The sequence below is a fragment of the Dipodomys merriami genome, unplaced genomic scaffold (assembly GCF_024711535.1).
Source record: "Dipodomys merriami isolate MVZ:Mamm:240054 unplaced genomic scaffold, mDipMer1.0.p SCAF_521, whole genome shotgun sequence".
Lineage (NCBI taxonomy): Eukaryota > Metazoa > Chordata > Mammalia > Rodentia > Heteromyidae > Dipodomys > Dipodomys merriami.
In genome coordinates, this window is record NW_027206093.1 from 288,366 (window position 1) to 314,651 (window position 26,286).

The window sequence follows — 26,286 nt, forward strand, 5'->3', positions numbered from 1 at the left end:
ACAAGCATTGAGTGACACTTGAAAGGTAGAGAAAATATACCTTAGCTGGGGAACGTGCTGGAGCCAGTTTTTGCAGGCATAAGTAGTCATAGGGCATTTCAGAAATAGGAGGAATATTAGAGGTCGGTCCTCTAGTCTCTACTTCACATTTTTCAAGTAGGGAAACTAAGGTCTTAGGAAGCCATAGATGATTTAGTCACAGTGGTGTTTCAGCTAGTACCCAGAAGCCTGAACTATGTAGAGATTCAGGTACAAACAGTGTCTCTGCAGAGTGATGCAGGTGCCTCCCCCTGCCCAAGCCTGCTACACTAGAAGAGTGCCATCTACAGAGGAGCTAAGGCCTTTCTCTTCCCCAAGCCAAAAAGAGTGATTTGTTGTCCTTATTTTGGAATTGTGATGGCTAGAAGAATTCAACATTTTATCTGGTCAGCACTGGAAAGTTGGCTTTTGCTGAAGAATTCCAAAATATAATTTAGGAGATAGTCACAATATACCTTCCTCCAGAATTAGATAGCAATTGTAAATTAGAGGAAGGAGACTTAAATCTATATTTAATTTAAGCAACTGAATATCCATGATTGACTCTTTTCTTGTGGTGTGCTTCTTAAAACTTGTTTCTGATGACCTCTTCACCCCTGCTCTTCAAGTTGATTTTCCTTCCAGCTGTCATAAATGTATCAGTTGTGGAATCTTTAGTAGGCAGAGATGCCAAGGTTTGTCCTTCCCAAATGCTTCCGGGGTCAACTCACATTATAATCTAGGTCCAGGAAATGAGAAAATGTCCAACTCACTGGGGCCATCTTGGCCTTGGACAGAAATGGGACCTGAATCATTACCTTAAGAGAGCTTTGTAGATTGTCCCAGTCATCAGCCTCAGGATTTGAGCTAATTCTGGAAATTCTTTAACTTCCCAGAAAGAGGGTTCTATAAGGTCAGGCTGAGGTCCTCTGAGAGAGCAGATGGAATAGAGCTTGCAAGCAGTTGCCTTTACAGCTGGACTTGTATCTGTCTTTCTTCCTCTCTCTCTTTCCTTCTTTCTTTCTTACTTTCTTTTTTTTTTTTTACTTTCTTTTTTTTTGCTGTAGTTTGAACTCAAGGCCTTATGCTTACTAGGTATGTGGGCACTCTACCTCTTGAACCATGCCAACATCCCTTTTGCTTTAGTTCTTTTTCAGATAGGGTGTTTCATTTTTATTTTTTTATTGTTACTATAAAGATGATGTGCAGACAGGTTATGGTTACATAAGTCAGGTAAAGGCAACATTTCTTTTTAGGACAATGTCACCCTTTCCCTCCCCTCTCCCAATTTTTTCCTTCCATTTCCACTCACAAATTGTATAGTTCATTTTCAACTTTGTGTCTAGTAAGTACCACCGCTGCATTTGTTCACCCTTTGTCCCTCCATTTCTGTTCCTCTCCTTACTCTCTCAAAGACATATAAAGGAACAAACAAGACAAAAAGAAAAGAAAGTAAAAACAACAACAAAGAAAAAACCTCTCATTTCCTTCTCTGAAGTTTGTTTCAATAAATTACTTTGTATGATCAGATGAACATAGGCATTCTGTCTTTGTGTTCCTCACCAAACAGTATCCTCTTTTTGTCTCACTGTATGTGGATGCCTAGAGTCCTGTATAACTTATCATGTCCCAGAGGGTGTTGCATTTTTGTTTATACCACTATGCCTAGCTTATTGGTTGAGGTGGGGTCTTACTAACATTTTGCCAAGGTTGGCAGATATCTTCCTGATCTCTGCCTCCTGAGTAGCTGGAATTATAGATTATGGAATTACAGGTGTTAATTTATCATGCTTTCCCTCTTTCAGGAGATGCTCTTTATTCTTCTGACTCTGTATGTAGAAAAAAAAAGAGAAGCAGAAGGAGAAAGAGAAAGAAGGAAGGAGAGGAAGGGAGAGGGAGACAGAGCTGTAATCTCTGAAAGAAAAGCAAGCAAACTTGACTCGGTTCCCAGGGTAAATGCAAAAGTCCAGGCCAATAGAAACAACTCAGTTATTACAAAAATGTGTTTCTTCTGGCCGCTGCACAGTCCTCTATCTCAAGTCACTGTAATCAGCCCATCACCCCAAACTCTTTCCAAGGTCATTAGTCGGGTTGTGGGGACTGCATCTACAAACAAATACTGCTCTTACTGACTGTCCTCTCTCTCTCTGGCTCTCCTTGTGGTCCGTGAAGAGTAACAAAGTATAATTTAGGAGAAGAAAGTATAGATAATCAGATACAGCAGGCTTTCTAAAGGCTCAGGCTTACTGGGTTCAAAACACATGAATTATCAACTATGAAACCTCCCATGTAATCCGGTTTTAATTAACTTGAAGTAGGCACATCAGTGTTATTTCATTGACATGAAATTTTGTGTAAATGGAAAACCACCACTGCAGGGTACATTGGGGCATTGTTTCCATGGGTTTGGGAGTTGGCAAGTAAACTCTGTGTTAGGAAAACCAAAGCAAACCCTGCTTCTGTGGGGCCTGCCTATGCTTTGGCGGACTTTCTATAGGATATTTGGAATATTAGGAGTGCTGCTGGTTAAGACTGAGTCACGGCTCAAGATCTTGTCTGCCAGTTTTCCCTTTTACCACCCTTTCTGTCTTCATCCTCCTCTCCCTACCTGCCTGTCTCTGTCTCTTCTTTCTTACTTGGACTTACTGTCTCAAGATCTCCTTGTCCCATTGCCACCTCACACAACTTATCTGGTCCCCACCCTCACTATAAAAGGACAGGGATGCTATTTCAGGCTTTCAAGAGGAATGAGGCCCAGAGGGTCACAGCCTCTGGTGAGAAATAGAAGCCCTCTTTTGAAACTCTCAAGAGCTAGAAGACTCCCCTACTCTAAACACCTCTTTCTCTGAGAAGGGTGCTGAGACTCAGGTACAGAAACTTGTCTGACCTAGGTGAGACCATTGGACTTCAGCCTCTCCATCTCAACTCCTGCCCTTTTCCCCTCCAGACCAAGGTCGCCATTCTGCGGCCCTGCCGATTACAACAGGGCCCACAGCGAGAAAAATCCTGCCTGTCAGCAGATCAGCTTTACAAGCTGACATAGGACATGTGCACATATTGGGACTCAGGAGAAGGGCTGAGTTGTAGTTCCAGTTCTGCTTGTGTTTTGCTGGCTTCAGCCAGTCGCTTCTCCTTCCTTTGTCTATTTCCCCTATTGGTAAGGAGGAGATAATGAACCTTTCCACCTATCAGACTCACTTGAGTGCTATAAAGAATAATGAGGTGATATTTGTAAAGTGCTTTGAGCCCTGGGAAAGAGGAGGGGGGAAGCTCAGCAGAAAGCATTATTAGCTGGAAGCACTTATCAATTGAGCTGCTTAACAATAGTGGGGAGTAAGAATACTCAGAAATGAATTCCAGGGACTAGCCTGCTTTGAATTTAGGAGGAGGATTAGTGGAGACCTAATAGGTATTCCACTTCTCCAGTTTCTTTAGTGTACCATCAAACTAGGAAAGGTAATTGCATTCTTCCATGTAGAATTCAGCCTGGAGTTTCAATTGGGATGTCAAAGTGTGCCTGTCTTCTATTCTCCTACGGAGGCTGTGTTATATTGTGATTGTTAAAGCCTTGGGCATCTTCTGTTTCCCCCAGGGGAATTTCACTTAGGAGCCACACAAAGTAATTTCTATGCCCAGGCTGGGCTGCTGCTTATAAAGCTGATTAGTGGAGCTTCAGTGTTTACAGGGCCTGGGGAAGCAGAGCAGGAAAATAAAGGCCAGGTCTTTATCACGGTTCTTCTTTTTGACTATGTCATTCTATGGGAATTTGCTCAGCAACTCCGATGTATGGACAGTGCAAAATGTGGGGTTTGATGATGGCATCCTTATTTAGGTTGAAGTGGAGGCCTAGCCTCAGGTAAAGCCAACTTGCCAGGTCACTAAATATATTCAGAACCTTCTGTTAATTCACTTAATTCCTATGGAAGATCAGACGAAAGAAGTTTCTGGGATCTGATACAGACACTTATACTTGTCTCAAGACCCCCAGCTTCCAGGGAAGGTCACTGTCATTTTCAGGGCCAGAGACGAAGAGAGGAAACACATATTTTCAGCTTGTAGAGTCCTCAGGGCTGCCTAGACAAGGAACAGGAAGAATGTGGCTCTCTTTTAGTGGAGGGGAAAGAATGGGGTTGAATTTCCCATCACCCTCCTGAAGGAATAGAGAGGGGTCAAGAGGGCATTGAGAATGATCATTTTCCTGATCAAAGTTATATTAAGGAAATTGCGCTGATTGCATCTTTGCCCCCTGAAGTTTATGAGCCTCTTTGTAATCATTGCTTCCGCAAACCATATCTCCACCCCTCCCTCCACCCGCACCAGCCAGCCACGGTTTTCTGGAATGACTTGTGAGTCTCGAGTGACAGTCTTCCAGTGTGGTGGGCATACTGTCCTCATTCAAGCATAGTAGACATATGGGCTAATCTCAGTTCCTCCTTTCCATCCTCCCATGCCCGGGCAGGCCTGCTCTGCATATCCACATGCCTTTGGGGACTAGCTGACCTCTGAAATTCACCCCAGGTTCTTTCCTGAATCTGTTACCAACTCATGATTAAATCTTTCTCAGCCCATTGCATCTCTGCCCTGAGACTTCATAATATGAGGTTGAGCTGAATCTTTTTAAAACCCAGATTTCTTGCCAGGAACTGGTGGCTCACATCACTAATCCTAGTTACTCAGGAGGCTGAAATCTGAGGATCAAGGTTTAAAGCCAGCCGGGGCAGAAGAATCTGTGAGACCCTTTATCTCCAAATAAGCACCACTCTCCCCCCCCCCCAAAAAAGCCAGAAGTGGAGCTGTGGCTCAAGTGGTAGAGCGCTTGCCTTGGGTAAAAAAGTTTAGGAACAGTGCCCAGGCTATGAGTTCAAGCCCCAGGACCAGCACCAAAAAACAAACAAACAACAACAAAACCCAGCTTTCTTGTTGGTTGTAGTTTAAATGGTACCCTCGACTAAAAGCACTTGTAATCTTTCTTCATTCCCCACTTCCAAGGTGTCTCCTTTATTCCAGACACACCTCTTCTCTGCCAGCAGGTTTCTTGGAACAAGATGCCAAGAGTTTAGCTTTGGCTCCTGTCCTTTTTCTACACCTCTGCGAGGGCAAAAGCCTAGACCTGCCTAGGCCACGAGAGATCTATGGATGCCCACAGTCCCTCCTGTGTGGACTTTCCCCCTGTGGCCACAGCTGCTGCTCCTCACTTGCCCTTTTCCTCAGTGAGCCTCAGGGCCTGTGTCCCCGAGAACCGCTGGGAACAGAGGTCTGTCCCCGGCACCAGCTTCAGCTCCCCACCCCAGAACATGCAGGCATCAATGGGAAACAGCAAGATCTGTCAGCATTGCCCCTTTCTTTAGGGCTTTGAGGGCCACATTCTCCACGGCCATCTGTTCCCTTTCACCTCTCTGGACAATGTTGCTATTTAAAGCCAGCGATTCTTCCTCTTTATCCCCTCCTCTCCCACCTCCCCTCTTCTGTACCCCTACCCCTTTCTCCTCTCTTGTCTCTCTCCTTTTCCAGTCCTGTGAAATTAGTCTCATCCAAGATAAAACTTCCCCTTCTCCTAGACAAAATAGTTTTGCCACCACTATGGGAGTTGGAGTTTTTATTTACGAATCTTTCTAAAACCTGAAGGCTTGCTACTTTTAAAGTTTGTGATTGTCTTGGGGGTATTCTTTTAAGAGAGATAGGAAGGGGGAGGCTAGAAACACTATCCATTCAAGAGAACAGAAAATACAGAATCATAATGAGTTTAGGCTCCTGCTGGCAAGCACTTGTCTCTATAAAGAAGAAATCCTCCTTGCCTGCCTTTGATGATCAGCTTAAGAAAAATGTTACACTCTCAAGGTCTTTTGGCTATTTATTTTATTATTACTCCACTGTTACTGCTATATCATTGTTGTTGAACTGCTTTTAATTTAGAGCGAAGGGTTGCTGCAGAGGTTGTCACTTGAACAAAGGCATCAACGTCTACAGAGGAGACCAGATTCAGGCACTCCTAGTTCACAGGGCCCCTGAAGTGACACAGAAGCCCCAACTTGGGGGTGTTTGTCCCCGTTCTCACCAGTAACCTTCAGCATATCACTTTGTGAAAGCAACAAGGATGACAGAATCTTCTAGTTCATAACATTTTAACACATTTTTTCCAGTTGGTACAATGACTTGAGTTCATAAATCTGATGAGCCTATGGTAATGAAAACTTTATTGACCATCCTTGGTTAAGGATGTGATAATGATCCACCATTGGGATCTAACTTGACTGCTGACATGAGAAGTATGCAGGGCAAAGATCCCAGTCCTGGCTGCTTGCAGAATCATGAGAAAAGCTGGCGCACAGGCCCAGGGAGCCAGACTGTAGGGGTCTGAATCATGACTCTACCACTTGCTAGTTATTCACATAGCAGTAAAATGGGAGCAATAATAGTATCTACTTCATATCTCTGTCAAGATAACTGAAAGTGTTTTTGTTTTTATTATGTAAGCACTTAGTAATAAAGTTTCTGGCACACAGTAGATGCCTGCAAATATCAGCTATGATTATTGTCCCTCTTCCTATTCCACAAGCACAGTATAGGTATAAAACATGGGCTGGAGACTCTTCTATTTGGCATTTGTTTGTTTCTTTGTTTATGCTAGTACTGGGGCTTGAACTCAGGGCCAGGGCTCTCATTTCCTGAGCTTTTTCACTCAAGGCTTATGTTCTCCCACCTGAGCCACAGCTCTACTTCCAGCTTTTTGCTGGTTAATTGGAGACAAAATGCTCATAGAGTTTTCTACCTGGACTGCCTTTGAACTATAATTCTTGGATCTCAACCTCCTGTGTAGCTAGTATTACAGGCATGGGCCACTCACACCTGACTCTATTATTTTCACTTTAAAAAAAAGCATGTTATTATTGGTGGAACTGAAATGATGCTTAACTTAGAAATTTTTACAACTTAGAAATGTCATAAAATGTTGAAATATCCTAAGACATAAAAAGATATATAATCACGCACTTCAGGCAAAGAAGGTAAACCAGATGTGTGGACTATATAATCACAGAAAGACAGCCAATCATAATTTTGGCAACTGGGATTATTTTACATATTTTCAGTTGGAGAAAACCTGGAGATTTATTTTTCTTCAGTTTCAATTTCTTGAAACCTATCATATGACTAAGAGTTTCCGAAAAGGGGGAGAAACATTATTAAAATACGCTTTTTGTTTTTAGAAGGGCAGAGATGGTTTTAAATAAGAAATTACATTCTGCAATTTGATGAGTAAAGGAAAACAAGTACGGTCTAGAAAATTGGGGGGGGGGTGAGGAGTTTTTTCCTCCTAGAGAGAGAGAGCTAAACAGTCATCCTGGTAATGCTTCCTATGTGGTTATGAGAGGCAATGGAAGTCTGACGGTAAAGTTCAAATCCTGGCCACTGTTCAACTCTACTTGCCAAGTGACCTTGGACAAATCACCTTCTTTGAATCTGAGCTTCCTTCTCTCAAAACTTGGTATGATGCTGGTGCCTGTGTCCTGGAGATAATGTGAGGTGTTCAGCCAAGCACCTGGAACATGCTGGCTATCCCAGATGTTCCCTTATGAAGTCTTGATGGTTATGTCTGTGTCAGCTGATGTCTGAGCAGTGGGATGCGTTACATAAACTGGTGATCTTCCCAATTCTTCTGGCACTGGGTACCCACTTTTGGGAAACCCCATCATTCTATCCCATTTCTAGATAGTCAAAGAAGAAGGAAATTGCATTGCTTAGAATTCATATTTTGCAGATGTACCGACTGCCCACCGAAACTAGTTCCATCAGTTAAAATAGCTCAGCTGATGTTAGCACATCTTATTCGTCAGTTCCCCGTTCTGCCCTGAGGCGGCTGCCTGAAACTGCCCCACAGTCCTCATGGATTGGGATATGCTGTCAAGGGTACTTCAGGATGTTAAAGCAAGGTCATGCCCATTGCTAAAGCAATGCTGGGACCTTGTAACTTATGATCTGTAGGGTCACTGTAAATGCCTGTCATAAATGGAGTTTTCCTCTCTCCTGTGACCACAGTTTATTGTGTGCCTGTGTTGCCATGATAGCCAGGGGGGACATCTCTCACATGCATTTGATCCCTTATATACATTCTCCCCACAGATAGAGAAAGAGAAAGAGGAGAGAGAGAGAGAGAGAGAGAGAGAGAGAGAGAGAGAGAGAGAGAGAGAGAGAGAGAGAGAGAGAGAACAGCAGCTTCTCCTAGTCTGAACTGTGGGAGCCCACTTCTAGATGCCGAAGAAACTCAGGCCACACTGAGGGAAGTTGGCAACCAACATGAATCTGCCAGTGTGGGAAATGAAAGCCCTTTGAGTTCTCATCTGAAACTCAGGGAGTCAACAGCCAGACATTGTGGCTCACACCTGTAATCCTAACTATTCAGGAGGCTGAGATCTGAAAATCAAGGTTCAAAACTCGCCCAGGCAGGAAAGTCCATGAGACTCTTATCTCCAATTAACCACCAAAAAGTCAAAAGTGGAGCTGTGGCTCAAGTCATAGTGTGCTAGCCTTGAGCATAAAAAGACAGCACCCAAGCTCTGAGTTGGAGCCCAGGACTGGCACAAAAATAAACCAAGACAAAAAAACAAAAACAAAAAAACAACTTCAGAAAGTCAAGACACTAGCATGGACTCTATAAAACTCTTCACCATTCAACCTTTTCCCCCACCCGTTCTAAGAGCCTTTACGGGCAGCAGGCCTATGGGATGCCAGCATTCCATTCCCTCCCACACAAGAGTATGTCCTGATTCCTATCACGATCCTTCTACTTCCCAAAGGGGCAATTGAATGGGTGGGAGGAAAGCATAATAATAAATCTTCACACTTGAGCAAGGTGATAATTAAAAGCATTCTCCACAATGATGTACACTCAGATGCCAGAAGGGAGGCAGCTGGGACAGCGGAAAGGATTGGAAGGCCTGGGCTTAGGCCCCAGCTCTGCCTCCAGTAAGTTGGGGTTTCAGTGGTCAGTTCTGTCTACTAAATAGGGAGCAATGATTTTTCCCATATCTTAGGATCAAAGGAAAGAAACACATCAGCTGTACTTATATCCCCAGAGTTTCCAAAGCACCCCAGGGCATCTGTCTCTTGTCCCACTTGATTCTGATTCTCTGAGTGACTGTTTCTGTCGCTCTGTGGAGACAAGGGGAGCCTACACCTCTGAAAACTGAGCCATGCTTGGTGTCTTGAAGAACTGCAGGTCAAGGAGCATGACTGAAGAGGGACCTTAATGAGGTTCTCTAAGTGACGATCTGGCAGGACACCAGCCCTGGCCTGTTTCATGACCCAGGCTGTCAACCACCCCTCCTCCCCCAAGTTTTTCTGAATAAGTGGTTTGGTTGACAACAGCTGTAGCCAGATGAATTATGGCCATTATAAAGAGCTCTTATATCTCTCTAGTCTATTCCTCTTGGGAAGTAGAGGGTAAAGTCAGCAGATAGGAGTCTTAAACACTAGCCTGAAGGGCATTCTCCAAAACCATGTCTCCTAGACGAGAAGGGGGCATATTGCAAAATAACTATGTGGAGATTTTCTCACGTGAGTAAATTTGTGACAGTATACACGTGGTCTGTCAAGACTGAAAGTCAATCATTACAAGCAAAATGGACAATGCCTAGCCTATGGGGCTTTATTTGTTGATTTGTTTGGAAACTTTAGTGCATATAGTAACCAGCTGGGAGAGATTTTTCAAAGTGTAGAGATCCTTGGACAGCACCTCTGAAGAGGCTAATGTGTTAGATTTGGGACAGGGCTTAGAATTCAGCATTTTAAGAAATTTCAGCTCAAGGCTAGTGCTCTACTACTTGAGCCACAGCACCACTTCTGGCTTTTTTTCTTTTTGCTTATGTGGTGCTGAGGAATTGAACCCAGGGCCTCATGCATGCAAGGCAAGCGGTCTACCACTGAGCCACCTTCCCAGCCCCCAAATGGCTATATCTTTTATCAGTTACTCTTTGTGGGGAAACCTAAGCTATCGTGAAGTAGTTTTTGATAGTTTTATATATTCAGGATCTAGTTTGAACAATGGGAAAACTGGATGACCACCCACTTTGTCAGGTGTCCCAGTAATGTTCTTATGGCAAGTTTTTCCAGGAGGCAATCTAGGATTAGACACTGCTTTTAGTTGAAGCATCATTTCACACTAATAGTTTTCTGTGAAACTGATGGTTTCACAGAAATTTGTTATGTAAAACACATATTTGAACTGAATTGAGATCAAAGCCTGTGTCCTTTTATATCAGTGACTCAGGTAATCTATGGTAGGCAAACCTACATTTTCACACTGAATTTTGGGTGGTGGGAGATATAGGACAAGAGTTCAAACCTGTAGAAAAGTTTCAAAAAAAGTACAGTCAATTTCCTGTGTAGTTTTGCCTGGACTGTTAATATTGGGTCACATTTGTTAATCTCTTTTGTATATTCATTTTATCAGTTTATCCTTTACAATATTATTGACTTACTATCCTTTAAGAACCATTTGAGAATAAGTTGTAGATATCATGATCCTCCATCCCCTAATACTTCCAGAATTATCTCACCAACATTCAAAGCTCTCTTATATAACCATAATACAATGATCTCACCCAGGAAATTAGAACAGATATAATATATAACATTATAATCTAATATACAAGCAATATTCAGACTTTGTCAGGTGTCCCAGTAATGTTCTTATGGCAAGGTTTTCCAGGAGGCAATCTAGGATTAGACACTGCTTTTAGTTGAAGCATCATTTCACACTAATAGTTTTATACCACTGATGGTTTCACAGAAATTTCTTTGTCAACAACATAATTCCTAATAAATAAAAGCATTTATTTTTGTCTGTAGTCCTTGCTGCTTAGCAGGCTTATCCAGGCCTGAGTCTGTATCACCTTCAGCCCCTTGACCTTTTCCTTGCAAACCTTGCTTGTATATTTGGCCTCTTGCTTCTCAGCGAAGTGGGTGGTCATCCAGTTTTCCCATTGTTCAAACTAGATCCTGAATATATAAAACTATCAAAAACTACTTCACAATAGCTTAGGTTTCCCCACAAAGAGTAACTGATAAAAGATATAGCCATTTGGGGGCTGGGAAGGTGGCTCAGTGGTAGAGCGCTTGCCTTGCATGCATGAGGCCCTGGGTTCAATTCCTCAGCACCACATAAGCAAAAAGAAAAAAAGCCGGAAGTGGCACTGTGGCTCAAGTGGTAGAGTGCTAGCCTTGAGCTGAAGGGCTGAGGGACAGTGCCCAGGCCCAGAGTTCAGGCCCCACGACCGGACCCCCCCCAAAAAAAAAGATATAACCATTTTTTACCCTTTCCAAGCTCTCTCCAAAAGCAGTTTGGCTACATACACATGTCTGAGTGATTTTTCTCCCAACCATCAGGGCTATAGCCAGTCTAATATCAGCTTGAGCAGTTGTCTTCTGTATCATCCAATGTCTCCTGAAACAAATGTCCAGTGATCAAAATGTGAGCTGATGAGATGTGTACAATACATGAGTCTAGCTCTGGCATCCTGCTGCCTCAGATTCCACAGTGAAGCAGAAAAGCAAAGCTCAGGCCAAGACAGCTGATATGCATGATTTGAAGACTTCACAGCAAGCAAAGAGAACACATGTAGGAGTGGTGGGATAAAAATATACTGTGTAAGCATCTTCCTGACTTGAATAGAGTTGAAATTCAAAAAGAAAATGTCTTAGATTGCTTTAGGTTTGTTTTCTATGCTTTATTTTGCTAAGATTTACCCAACATTGATGTGTGTTTTCCAATAAGTGAACTGTTTTTTGTTGTTGCTTCTATACTGGGATTTGAAATCAGGGCCTTCCAATTGCTAGGCAGATGCTCTACCACTACTGGCAGGCTTTTTTGTTCTGGCTATTATATTGGGGAGGGGGAAAGGGGCGGGGGCTGCACACACGTGCACCAGTCCTAAGGATTAAACTCAGGGCCTGGGCACTGTCAAGTTTGTTTTGTTGTTTTGTTGTTGTTTTTTTTTTTTAAGGCTAGCACTTTACCACTCTGAGCCACAACTCCACTTCCAATTTTTTGGTGGTTAATTGGAAATAAGAGTCTCACAGACTTTCCTGCCTAGGCTGGCTTTGAACTGTGATCCTCAGCTCTCAGCCTCTTGAAATCTAAGATTAAAGGTATGAGACATCAATACCTAGATGTGCTAGTTATTTTCAAGATAAAGTCTTTCTTTATGTCTGGATTACAGTCCTCCTGTTTGTGCTTCCCTGCATTACTGTGATAACAGGAACTTATCACTGCACTCACCCATTGGTCAAGAATATCCTGAACTTGGTTGTTTTTTTTTTTTTTTTTTTTTGGTCCAGGCTTATTTTGGACCACAGTTTCCCAGTCTCTATCTCCCAGGTATCTAGGATGACAAGTTTGATTACTGTGCCCACTAGTGAATTTGTTTTTAATTAAAAAGTTTGTTTCAGAGATTCAGGAGCTATGGCTACAGGTGACCATTTAAGATTTTTACCCTTAAATAGAAGATAGCAGGAGGAAAACTGGAATACTGGAAAAGATGTGGCCTCCTGGGAGTTGCACTGGTGGGAAGAGATGGCTTCTTCCTACCCAGATACAAGGACCTCAGAGATTAGTATAGTTCTGTTCTCAAGCCTGCCACTGTTCTCCTAGCACTATTTAGGAACCTGATGATTGTTCCTGCAAACACACAGAAAAGCCTGATACAGTGATCCCTTCAGGAGCATTTGGCCAAAGATGGTTTCCATCCTGACCTGTTCTAAGTAGAGTAAGTACCCTCACCCTGATTCTGGACATTTGTTTCGTGGCCTCCCTAAAGGGTGATCATACATCTTGTCTTTTCCGGAACAACCCCAATCTATCTCTGTCATCTCAACATAATTTCTAAAACATCCTCATTCCAATTTCAAAAGTGTCTTCCTTGTTGGATGATATCTTACATGTATATTCCACCACTCTGGGAAACTTATTTTATCACAACCCCCTTCCCTATCCCCCAAGCCAGTGGAGTTGTATGATTTGTGCTGATGAATACTAGCCTTTATCCTAGAATTTTAGCTCCCTTCTTTCTCCACTCACTGCTGTGGACGACTAATCCACCCCTAAACCTTGCATTCCAAAGGTGAGGATTGCCTCACCTTTTATGTCTTCTGCTCCACATTTCTTACTTTCCCCAATAACAGGTTTTATAGGGAGACTTGAATCAGCCTAGATGTATAATACAAGCACAAACTGGAGGAGTGTATTTGTTCCTTCATTCCTAGCCAAAAGACATTGGAATTGAAATTCTCTGCTTCCCTAAAGTGAAGCAACCTTATTTTTGCTGCCTTCCTCAGTGGGCAAATGGTTTTGGGTGAGGCAGTTGTTACATGATTTTATGCTTTAGATCCTTTACTTGTAAATCTGAAAGGCTAATAGCCTTAAAGTATTTTGAGAATCTCAGAAGATTATTTAAACACACACACACACACACACACACACACACACACACACACACACACACACACACACACACACACACACACACACACACACACACAAGATATTTCTTTCCTATCTAAAATGGTAGCATAGATACTGTGGTTACTTACTTAATAGAGTGTGGTCCCTGGGCCACGGCAGCTGATGGTTTTTTCCAGTGCTGTATTTATAGAGCTAGATCAGAAATATCACTTCCGTTGGAACTTGACCTACAGACCATTGTCAGTTTTAGAGACCTGAGGAAGTGGCACGCACACTAAATACAGCTGGTTCACAGGTTCAGTTAGTGAACTACAAGCCCCCAAGGAAATTAATTTCACTGAAGAATGGATGCCTGAGTCTATCCCAGTCTTTTATTTGGTACCTCGGCCCAATGGCTTGGTAGGTTACCTTGAATCTTTGTTCTAGAAATAACCTAATGTAGCCAATCTCCCTCCCACTTTCATAAAATAGATTTTATCTCCTTCAGCTCCTGTTGCTGAAATTCTTTCTACATTAAGTAAAACAAAAGTTGGTAAACCACTGACAGGTAACTTGGACTACTTGGAAATTTAGAGAGAAAGCAAATTTACTCCCTAAACACACACACACACACACACACACACACACACACACACACACACACACACACTTATACTGGAAGTAACCAATATTCAGCCACTTTCCTAGTTGAGATGTATGACCCAATTGAAAAAAAAAACATATATTAGGCTCAGCAACTTTCTGAGGCCTGGTTTCAAACAAGAGAAACTGAATGTAGTAGATAATAATCTTCTAATCCCTATTTTAGCATCCAGACTTCTCTTTCAGCTTCATTATTATGAAGTTCTGTTTGCTGGGACTTGGCCACTGGCCAATACATGTTTACCCATCATAATTATTTTAGTAGGTTGAACAGACTAAGAAAATCCCTAGTCTGAAGAGAACTTTGCTAATGGAAAAGGGCCACAGGTTTGCACTGTCTCCAGGTGCTCACAGAGCAGCCATTCAATAATAGCACTCAACACACTACATTTTCACATTGCCTGGGGGGGAAAATAAGGTCTTGAATGAGGCATTTATTTTTTGTCCTTAAAATATTATAGATTTAGAATTTCCCTTTCTTTCTTCCTTCCTTCCTTCCTTCCTTCCTTCCTTCCTTCCTTCCTTCCTTCCTTCCTTCCTCCTTGAACTCTGGGCTTGGGTGCTGTCCTCAGCTCTTCAGCTCAAGGTGAGCGCTCTACCACTTGAGCCACAGCCCCACTTCCGGTTTTCTAGTCACAGACTTTCCTGTCCGGGCTGGCTTTGAACCATGATCCTCAGATCTCAGCCTCCTGACTAGGCTAGGATTCCAGGCGTGAGCCACCGGCCCCTAGCTTAGACTTAGAATTTTTAATGGAGTTGCAAATTTTTTAGGTCATTTCAAACAACCCCTTCTTGTCACGGATGAGGAAACTGAGGCTTAGAGAGGTGATAGAAGTGAGTCACTACCGTGGCCTACTCCACTGTTCATTATACCACTCTCCTTGTCCTACTTGGACTTATTAAAAGCCCACAGCCAAGGCAGAAATAGAACTTGCAGGTGGTGGCCTGGCCTCCTAGCCAGCAGCTGACCACAGGCTATCACGAAGCACATTGGAAGTTCCATTGGTAGCATACCACCCCAACCCTAGATTTATTTCAATCCTGAAAATACATGTATTGTTATCCTTCCCTACCACATTTTTTTTAAATTTCCTCCTTGTCTCAGTAGGTTTCTTTTCATCATAATTAACAGGAGGGATCAAATATTCAGAATATCCAACCCTCCAAAGCCTTGAACTTTTCCTTCTCTTCCCCTCTGTTCCTATTATGGGAGTCACTGCTTTGGAGTTTTTTGTTTATTTGGCTGTTTGGTTGTTTAGTTGATTGATTGGTTGGGTTTATTTGATTGTGCTTTTTTTTCACTTTTCTTTTTGAACATGTAAAAGTTTATTCTTTTAAAGTTGACCCATCTGCTCTGGGGGCAAATGCTTTTTTGCTATGCACTAGAGATTCAGTCTGACCTCCCAGAAATACCTAGCAGAGGAGTCATAAATTGACATGTTTTCAGAGAAGGAGTTTTCTCATTATAGGCCTCTTCTAAATACTGACACAGCTTGGTACCAGAGGGCCATTACCTTTCTGGAAGTCAGGGCTACGTAACAATCTGGCTATCCTCCTCCAGTCTGACTTTTCCAGGGCTACACCCCTGTATACAAACCAAGCAGATAGCTCCTTTTCACCCAAGAAGTCTGTCCTCCTCCCACTCCAGAGGAGTAGGGAATTGGATCCAAAAGATAGTAATCGTGAAAGACGTTCCAGATTCTGAATCCTATTGTTTTAACTACTTCATTACTAAGTTTAACTATCTTGCCTAATCATTAACAGAATAAAAATAATAGAGAAGATGGTAATTAAAAAGTTCTTTTCTTCTTAGATAGGAGGAGAAATGCTTGGTCACCACTGTTCCTATTATTTATCTATATCAAATATCTACATCTAGAAGCCACCAATCAAAAACCTGTGGTTGCCTGAAGGCAGGAATTATTATTCACTTTTTACAGATGGGTAAGCAATCACGAATTATTATTCACTTTTTACAGATGGGTAAGCAATCACAGAAAGAGAACCTGCTTTGACTTACCTAAAAGAAGGTCAGAGAGTGGTGAGTGAATGTTCCCACAGTCTTTTGTAGCTCACCCAGATGTTTCTACAGGTTCAATCCTGTGATAATCCCCGATAATGAAAATATTTTCAAACCCCAGTTCTTTTATTGGATTTTTAAAATTTGTATTGGAAGCAACCAAATTCCAGACAATGGAGTCATATTGCCTTGGCAATTCTAAATGTCACGGTTGTCAAAAAGGAGAGAGGAAGAATACACTTCTGCTTAAAATCAGCCTAGAGAAGATTCACTTATCTGTTTCCTGACCAATTAGGTCACTGGGGAGGAAATCACCTTTTCTGAAAAACCAGTAAGCAAATTCTTCCAACCTTAAATTTCCCATAAACAACATTAATGATCATTTGTGACAACCCTCTTATAAGTATGCTAGAAAGTCAAAAGACATAAAGAGATCACTAAATTTTCTCGTTGAAACTAAGATGGCAAAACTATAGTACCTAGCAGATTCCCCATCTCCCAGTGATAATACTAGTACAATCACCTTCAAGTGTGTTCTTGTACTCAAGGCTCTAATAAGTGATATAACTTTCCAGACCAGACTTTAAAACATCTGACCAGGGAGGGTCAGTAACAGACTACTTGATTTGCATGGATCCATACACTGGGTCAGTTGAGTGAGGTTAAATACTGTGCCAAGCCAGGGCATGTGCTGCCTTTCTGGAAACCTCTTACCCTGGGTTATCAGTGTACATCAGAACAGAGGAAGCTGGGTGTGGAGCTGAGTGACACGTAGAGTTCAGATTGGTGATAAGATGCTCACAACAGACCTTCTTGTCAGAGGTGGGTCTTTGTGCATTCCAAGGCTTTCTAGGACCTGACCCTCAGCCTCTCACCTCCCCCATCCCCACCCCCTGGGCTAGCAGAATGGAAAGATATTTGACTGAAGACATCCATGAGGTAGGAAAAGGCTAATTGAAGTGGTGGTTAAAACTTAGGCTAGTTTCAAAGCCTGGCTCTGTCATTAACCAGCCATGTGACCCTAAGGGAATGACTTAATCTTTCACAGCCTCAGTCTGTCAATAGAATTGACTATATTACCCACCTCATAGGTTGTTGTGAGGATCAAAAAAGATGGGACTAAGACATGGAACTCAAACAGTGTGTTAGCTCTGTCTATTTAAAGGGCTTACATGGTACCTGGCATATGGTACTTTTACAAACATTGCCTATATCATCATTAACTTTTAAGGCCTTGGAGTAGTTACTCTTACACTGACTGGCTTGATATTGGTATAACCTCCTGAAAATACAGTTCTTCAAACTTACTCTCAGACTTTTTACTGGAAGATTTTCTGTGGCCATTTGTACTATGGCTCTTACTTGGGACCCAAGTTAGATAACAGCCAACTACATGAGAACTTTTTTTATATGGTTCTCACTGGTTTGATGAGATAGAGTTCTTTAAAAAGTTATGGTCCAAATAAGAATGTGATCTCTGAAATCATTCTGAATCTTCCTTAATACATGGGAAACTCCAGTTTTATCCCCCACACACAAAAAGAAAATGAGTGCTTATACAATTAGTAACTCCTAATTATCACATGTAGTGTTTTCTTGGCAAACTTTAAAGATTAGCCTCACTCCATCCTGCCACTTGACAGACATGTAAGCAACTGGCTTCTGAAGTTTGCTTTAAAAATGTAAGCCTATTAATTTTATCTTAAACAAGATAGAGTTAAGAATGTAAATCTGTTGCTGAAGTAAGTCTATAACGTGATCCAAACTTTGTTGGAAGTAATTTATGATTTCATCATTTAATCGGTATTTATAAGCATCCTTGGTGTCAGACTGTGTGAAATGATTCAGGCATGCTGACATAAATTGGACATGGTTTGGACTCTTTTATCATATATATTAAGGATAATAAGAAAAGTGTATAAATAATACACCATAACATAATAGAACATAATAGGATGAAATAAGGTGTTATGAAAGTATAAAAGAGGACTACATACTTTTGTGGTGATAAGAGAAGTTGACACATGGGAAATGTCATTGAAGGCTTGGGTAAACCTTGAACTTATGGACATATGGTACACTCCAGTTGAATAGGAGACTTGGACAAGAAGTGATTAAATTGGAGTAAAAGCTGAACTAGAGTGAGAGAAGTGGTAAGGCCCTTGAATGTCCATCTCAGGAATTTAGAATTGTTCTAAGGTACCTGAGAGCCATTGAAAGTTTTTGAACATGCTGGTTGTACATGGCAGGATAGCTAGTAAGTATAAATGTGTGATTGAAGGAAGATGATCAGGTCGTAACACAGAGGATGTGGTGGTAATGAGAAGCTGATAGCTGCATGGACACCAGTGAGATAGCTCAAATAGTGGCCCATAGGTAGACACCTATGGAAAGGGATTGTAGGATAAAGAATAGGGTTTTACAGGTAAATAAACAGGCTTTCATACTCTGTGTGTGTGTGTGTGTGTGTGTGTGTGTGTGTGTGTGTGTATGAACATGTACTCATGCTGGTATCGAAGGTTGAACCAGGGCTTCATGTTCTTACCTGGCTTTTTTGCTCCAAGTAGTCACTCTGCCACTTGAGCCATACTTCCAGATTTTGCTGGTTAATTGGAAGTGAAGAGCTCTCAGATTTGTCTACTAAGGATGGCTTTGAACTGAGATCCTCAGATCTCAGCCTCCTGATTAACCTCCTGATTATAGGTATGAGCCACCAGTGTGCAGCTAGGATTTCACACTTAATTGGAAGTATGAAAGAATTCTAAAAACAGAACTGAGGTTTCAAACTAGATTTACTGAAAGTCAAAAAGGAAAAAGGAAATAAGGGAGGGGGCGTACATTTACAGGGAAAGCTATGAGCTTGATTTGAAGATATCAAAGTTAGAATGTTAAAAATCTGGTTGAAAATGAAGGGCAGGTGTGTCATTCAGAGAATGATATAAAAGCTCAGAAATCACTTACATGGAAGTGACATCCTTGTCAACAGTGAGAAAACACTCCATGGAGCAGACATTGCTAACTTGATGGGATAGAGGTCTCTCTGGCTCACTAATGTGTTTGCTTTTAAAACTTACAACGGTAAAAATTAAGCCATGCCAGGAAATGTTTCTTAAAAATATTGTTTCATGGCTTATCTTTTTTTAAAAAAATGTGGTTAACTATGAACTCACTTTGCCACATGACAACAGCAACTAGATCTAAATAGAGGCTGTTTCCTTGAGGTCCTGAATGAATTCACCAATTCACCACAGTACTGCTACTCCTCATCGCCTCCCTCACACTCCAAGATCAAAAGCAAGTTGCTGAATCTATGGAGGCATAGATTCATGATTGCCTTAGACTTGGGACGAGACATAGGATACCAGACTGATGGCCAAGAGGTGCAGTCTTTCTTGGGGGCTGATGAAATGCTCTCAACTGGATGGCAGTGATTGTTGAATAATGGTGAATATACTAAAAAGTCATTGAGCTATATGCTCTAAACGGATGAATTGGGTGATGTATGAATTCTCTCATTAAGGCTGTCTTTTAAAATGCAAATAGAGTTGCTATTTCTCTTGCAGTGTCAGTTTTCTACAGCAGAGAGTATTTCCCTGTAAATGTGTCTCAAGAAGTAGAAAGTGAAAGGTGAATTGAGAGCATTCTGTATGTCAGGAAAAATGGAAGAGAGTATATCTTTTTGTAGTAATAAGAAATTTCTGTGTGCTAATGGACAAATACTTGTCTTCATAATTAGGGTACATTTATATGAACATTATTTTCATGGCCACTGAAGGCATTTGATATCAGAAAAGGGGAAAAAATGGTCATACCCAACTCCCCAGCTAATAGAGGGAGGAAAGAAAGCAGAGAAGGGAAAGAGGTAATTGCCGTGGGAAAAGGAGAAACAGACTAGGAGAGGAGATGCCAAGGAGAAGCTTTATCAACTGCTGACAAGAGGTCAAGGAGGATGAGGACAGAGAAGTCAAGAGGTCATCATAAGAAAGATGCGACCAGAGGGAAACACAGAGGTGGAAGAGAAGTGCCCAGAAATCATTGTTTAAGACTTAAGATTTTATCCTCAGGCCTGGAAAACAACTGAGGTGAATGGAATAATCAGATCCACACAGCCTAGATTATTTGGCTTTACATTGATTTGTGCTTGCTGTGATTTGTATATAGGATAAACCATGTTTACCCCCCAATTCTACTCTTTCCAATGCTAAAGTTCCCTTTCAGCTGGGATCCCCAGCTTGCCAAGGCCCTTGTTATTTATTTCCATCTAAATAGTTGCCAAATCTGTTTAAACCAGGAAAAATATGTGTGGTTGGGATTATCGAAGTCATGGGTTCTCAAACCTAGTGCTGTTGTGTTTTGGGCTGAGTTTTTTTTTTTGTCTTGGAACCTATCCTGTGTATTATAAGTTGTTTAGCAGTGTCACTAATCTCTACCTTCTAGGTGCCAGTCAATCCCAGTTAGATGTTGCTGACTCCAGCTAAGAACCACTGAATTGACACCTATCAACTGTAGCATTTAGGCCTAGGAGCTTAAGACTATATGCAGTCCTCAGACCACTCTAAAATACACCTAGAAAAGAAACTCATTCCTACTTCATATTGAGGTGACACAGTAGGAGCAACAAATGAGAAATTGAAGTCCTTTTTTTTAAAAAAAAAAAACTTCAGTGGGCTTCAGTCTGTATCCCTTTAGTCCCCTCATTGAACAGAGATGACATCTGGGGTTAAGAGGTAACAAAATAATACCCTTTGTGACTCCTCTAAGGCCAGGATCTCTGGCATGACCTGTGCCAACTTTGGAAGAGACTTTAGAATGTACTAGGCATAGTGGTGGAGCCTGGCTTCTCAGTGGCAGAATTTGAAAGCTTGCCTCAGGGGAAGAAAAGCATAGGGATCAGGAATGGTCTTTTCCTGGTGCTGGCAAGAGGGACCTATTAAACTTTGAGATGTAAGGGAATGTCTGAAGTATAAGGTGGGGTAGATTAGGAACCCAGATGAAGTTTACTTCCAATTGTTCCCTTTACAGGAAAGTCTTAGGGTAAAGGAATTCTTCTCTTGGAATAGGACTGTCAGAGCTAGACTCTATGTAGAATGTTGAGGTCCTCCAGATTCGTTTTCTGTGTGTATACAGAAAGAGGAGAGCAAAAGAATTACATATGTGCCACAATATTCTATATTGATATGGAAAATGAAACTAAAATCTTCTAACAAATCTTGTTAAGCTCTGACTTTCATTTCTGGCTGTTATCCTGTAAAATGGCAGTATACTTTTTTGCAGGGATGGGGAGGCACGTGGTTCATTATTAGCAACAACTCCGTGCTGCTTTCTGATGCAAACTCCTGGTGACATGTAACTGTCACTCTCAGCCCAGCGGTGATGATTGCCACTGTGGCTGAAGGAACTCCAGTGCTGTTTTTTTGTTTTTGTGTGTGTGTGTGGGGGGGGGGAGTGGTGTTGTTTTGTTTTGTTTTGTTTTTTGTTTTTGTTTTTGTCTTTTGGTCTCACATTCCCTAACCTCTCTCTTCTTCCTCTAATTGATTAGCTTTTGTGGCGGTAAACCAAGTCTCTAAGTACTCTCTGAGCAATGAGCAATGACTGGGCACTGTTTCTATCAAATGCCATCACAAGCAAGGGACATCCATAAACCTGGCTTTGCCTTATCTCATTTCAGGTACTTCTGGATCCAGCTGTGTTGTAGCTGCACTGGGAAACACCTGGAGTCATAGCGTGAACACCAGGCTGATTCTCCAGCACCTTGATTCAGAGAGAAAACAGGTGAGTACTCTGACAGTGTTCTCAGACTATGAAGGGCACAAAAGGAACTTAAAAGTCAGAGCCTCTTCTGAAAGTGTTGACCATCTTATCTTCTCAGGGCTAGCATTGGCCAGGGGAGGATAAAGAAACCCTGTTTGCCACAACAGAAGTTATAATGAAGTAGGAGGGTTAGCCACAGGCAGAGGGACAGTGTAAGGATAGATCTCAGAGAGTTAGCATCCTCACTGAGATTTGAAAATGACTGAGACCCACACTGATGGGGATTTCAAATTCTCCCTAAATGATCATTTTACTTAGCTAATATTTGTTGAGGACTAGATAAAAATATATACATAACTTAAATAATAGTCATGTTCTTTCTTGGCATGTTTGTGCTTTGAAAGCCTGAAGCTGTACAGATCCTGCTAAGTGAGTAAGTGATCCCCCAGACTCTGAGAACTATTATATTACTGAGTAAGAGAGAGATTTCAAATAAGGAATGATGCCAGAGAGACCGCTGTAAGGATGAACATCCTAGTAGGATTTCTACTCTGGCCTTGAGTGAAGACATACAGACACACAGACAAATACAGACACACACACAGACACACACACACATACACACACACACGCATACACACACATGCACACGCACACATACACATACACACACGTACACATACACGCACATACACACACACACACACACATTTAAAAAAGGATTCTGGGGCGGGGAAGGTGGCTCAGTGGTAGAGTGCTTGCCTTGCATGCATGAGGCCCTGGGTTCGATTCCTCAGCACCACATAAGCAGAAAAACCTGGAAGTGGCGCTGTGGCTCAAGTGGTAGAGTGCTAGCCTTGAGCTGAAGAGCTGAGGGACAGTGCCCAGACCCACAGTTCAAGCCCCACACCAACAAATAAATAAAATAAATAAAAATAAAAATGGATTCTGCTCTCTACCCTTTTTAATCTTCTCTACCCATTCTAGAAAAAGAGACCTCACCCTCTGACTTCTCTCATAACCAGGGAAATTTCTTTTTCCTCACATCCTCCCTCTTCTTCATACTGCTGTGATCGCTCAATCATGATCTTACCCTACAAGAAGGAGAAAGAAAGAGTCAGGGTGAATAGTCTGATGTTTTGAATTTAGAAGCCAGATTTGCCTGTCTTACTAAATAAGCAGCAAATCCAGGTAATTAATAAAAGAAACAAACTATCATGCAGGTGGTCCTTTCTGGAAGAGGTAGGACGGGGTGTTTGTGGGTGTTGTTGCCTTTACCTGCATTAGGTAATTGGCTCTTTATCAAGGAGGCAGGAAGCATCCAAAACAGACAAGAGCCATTGCCTGTTCTAGACATAACTTTGTGAATAACTTTGGTTAAGGACCAGAAGATTCTTCTTGGTTTTCTTGGGACTGTGTAAATAACATTCCATCTTGGTGATTGGGTGAGCCCTGTCTGAGAAGATAAAGCAGCTTGTTTTCATCAGGGAAGTAAGTGTTCATGGGTTTTCAAGCCCTGGCATGCTCCTTATTTTGGTGATAGCTTTTCCCTGATGATTCAGGTATGGAGTCCACTTCTTCTCCTCTTGGTGGAATACATTCAAAACATTCCTGGAAACCCTAGTGGGCTTTGGGGCGTACCCTAGGTGGTAAGTAGTGACAAACTTCGCAGCTATCGGCAATATCACTAAGGAGTGTTAGGCACTCCTATCTAAAACTCCGCTAGAGGGAGAAAAATTTCTTGTGAATCAGTATCGACTCATTCACTTGCATAGATCCTTAACCTCACATCTTCAAAACTGATGGTTTATCTCTGTTTTATATTTTAGATGACATTCTTATAGTAATGCACTGATTTTGTGATGTGGTCTCTTACATATCATATCATCAATTCAAGACACCCTGATTCTAGTTTTACCAATTTCTAGCTGGAGTTTATGAGCAAAGTTATAACCACATTTTTCTCCACCTTGTAATAACATGTCTAATCATTTCCATGTGTTCAGTGTCAACAGGAAGTGGCTAATAGGACAAATGCTATGGTTTTATATCTCTTTGGTGACTAAAGGATTTTGGTGGCTCTTGGCAGAAAAGGTCAAATTCAGGGCACTGTTCACAAGAACCAAGAGCTAAGTGTGGATGGATCAGTGACAGTCTATTAGCTCATATCCTATTAGATGGGTCAGTGGTGTTATCTTAATCTACAAAGGGCAACTTGTTACTATCCCAACTAATCAATTAGGATTCGGTTTAAATTCCTTTGAGCCCTGTTTTTAAGCAATAATAAACAATCAATGTTTTAAGGGACAATACAGGAAAAAGAACATATATTTAATTACTCTGTAGAAATAAGCCTGTTTTGGAGGACCCACTTGTTAAATTTGTGACTAGGATAATGTTTGATACAGAAAAACATCTCTATCAGATGACCTTTCCTCATAGTTAGCAGGGAGTCTTTCCTGTGATCTTAGTTCACAGAAAAGTATAGAAACCATATGAAGATAAGCCTTTTGGGCTTTAAGGCTTGACTCGAAGGTAATTGCACCAAGTTTTATTTTCTTATAACACCACTTAGTAGAGAATCAGGCTTAGGTTATTCCAAGTTATCCATACCTCTATGCCTCTGAGATATCAGCCAGAGAAGATACCAGGCATAATTTGTTGTTGTTGTTTTGTTTTGTTTTTTGAGGGGTTTTTGTTTTGGGGGGAGTTTTGCTTCTTAGGTTTTTTTTCCTTTTTAGTTTGCATGTAGAGGTCACTACACCAAGGGATCAAGGTTATGGAAAGAGGATTATGTTTTATCCGTTTCTATGACATTGGGCTGTCCACCAGGGCTATTGAATGTTAGGCTTAGTCTGGGATCACAGAGATGGAAGGGGTCAGGTCAAACTTAGCAGCTCTTCAAGCTGATTAACCTAAGAGCTGAATGGTATTGCCCTGGAGAAGGAATCCTCCCTGTCTGATTATTTTCTTTACACCCTTGGAAACTTTGTAAAATTATATAACTAAGAAAGAAATCTCCTTATCAAGGCACAAGCCAAGTTAATTCTCTTGTTTATTCTGCTTCAGTGTTTACAAAAAAAATCCTCTTAAGGAGCCGGGAAATATTTTCTCTTGGACTAATTTAGCTTTTTTTTTTCCACTTGACTTTTATTTACTCTTTTTTTTTTCTACTCTGCTTCAATTCTGCCCCTCCCTTTCTTCAATATTTTTATTCTTCCCAAAGACATGTGTTCACGGGAGAATTAAAATGGCCTGTGCTAGATTTGTTGTTGGCCCTGTTTTAAGTCATCACAACATGTCTGGTCTGCTGTGTGCATGTCATTAGGATGCCAGGAAGAACTAGACATAGTTCCTGCCCTCCAGATGCTTCCAATCTAGGATAGAAGGTGTGTGTGTGTGTGCGTGTGTGTGTGTGTGTGTGTGTGTGTGTGTGTGTGTGTGTGTGTGTGTGTGTGTGTGTGTGTGTGTGATCAAACTGTAACTCAGGAGCTAAACTAATCAATATTGATGTACTGCCCAAGAAAGCATTTGATTTATTACCTAATGAATGGTTACAACAGTAACTGCTGAATATAAAGAAAGGTGAAATCATCACAGCACATTGAGTCTCCAGAAGATGGTAGGGACCTCCTTAAGTACCATATTAAGTCTGGGTAACCCAAGCCCAGCTAGATAGCAGACTCAGCACAAGAGCATTTAAAAAAGACCATGGCCAACGACCTCTCCCATGAACAATTAAATCAAAAGTTTTACTAGATATGGGAGAGGTTGGAACAGGCATCAGTGTCTTGTCATTTGTAAACTTTGCCCAAATGGCTGCAATGTGTGGCTAAGGTTGAGAACCTCTCCTTTAAGTGATAGATGGTATTAAATTCATTGTTAGTTGGAAAGTGGAAGTGCTGGTGTCCATGCACAGCACAGATAAAAAGCATCCTCTGACGGTACAGATAAGGTTTTGCCTTGTAACTAGAGCACAGTTCTTGCTCTCATTCAATGAACCTTTATTTAATTTCCTCTTGTCTGCTAATTGCCATGTAAGATACCAGAGTCAAAGAACAAGGAAAGCTAGTTGATCATCTCTAGTTGTCTATAGTGTCCTTTGGGACACATAAACATATGAACAGTATGTGCTGTAAGAATGTCATGAATTATTAAGAGGAGAGGAAGTTTCTAGAATGATTAAAGAGGTATCACCTAGAGTGGACTGGCTGAGGCCTGCACTTGGGAGGCCCTTGCGGTACCAGGTGTCTTGTAATGATGATCAGAAAAGATGGAGTGCAGGTGACTGCACTTGAAGATGATACAAAACCTAATGGAGCATCTAGAATATTCCCCATCAAGTTCCTCCAAACCCACATATGGGATTCTATAAATTTCAAAGTACTCTAAGGAGTAA

The 26,286-nt window shown here is 41.5% G+C and overlaps 1 protein-coding gene across 1 annotated transcript in view; it reads left to right on the top strand.

Annotated features, from left to right (window-relative positions):
* Nucleotides 1-26,286, top strand: part of LOC138811385 (DNA repair protein RAD51 homolog 2-like) — a 289,534-nt gene that overhangs the window by 206,580 nt on the left and 56,668 nt on the right. The window contains exon 4 of the mRNA XM_069999121.1: nucleotides 21,805-21,908. Coding sequence (XP_069855222.1) covers nucleotides 21,805-21,908 — 104 coding nt within the window. The remainder of the gene's footprint in view (nucleotides 1-21,804; nucleotides 21,909-26,286) is intronic.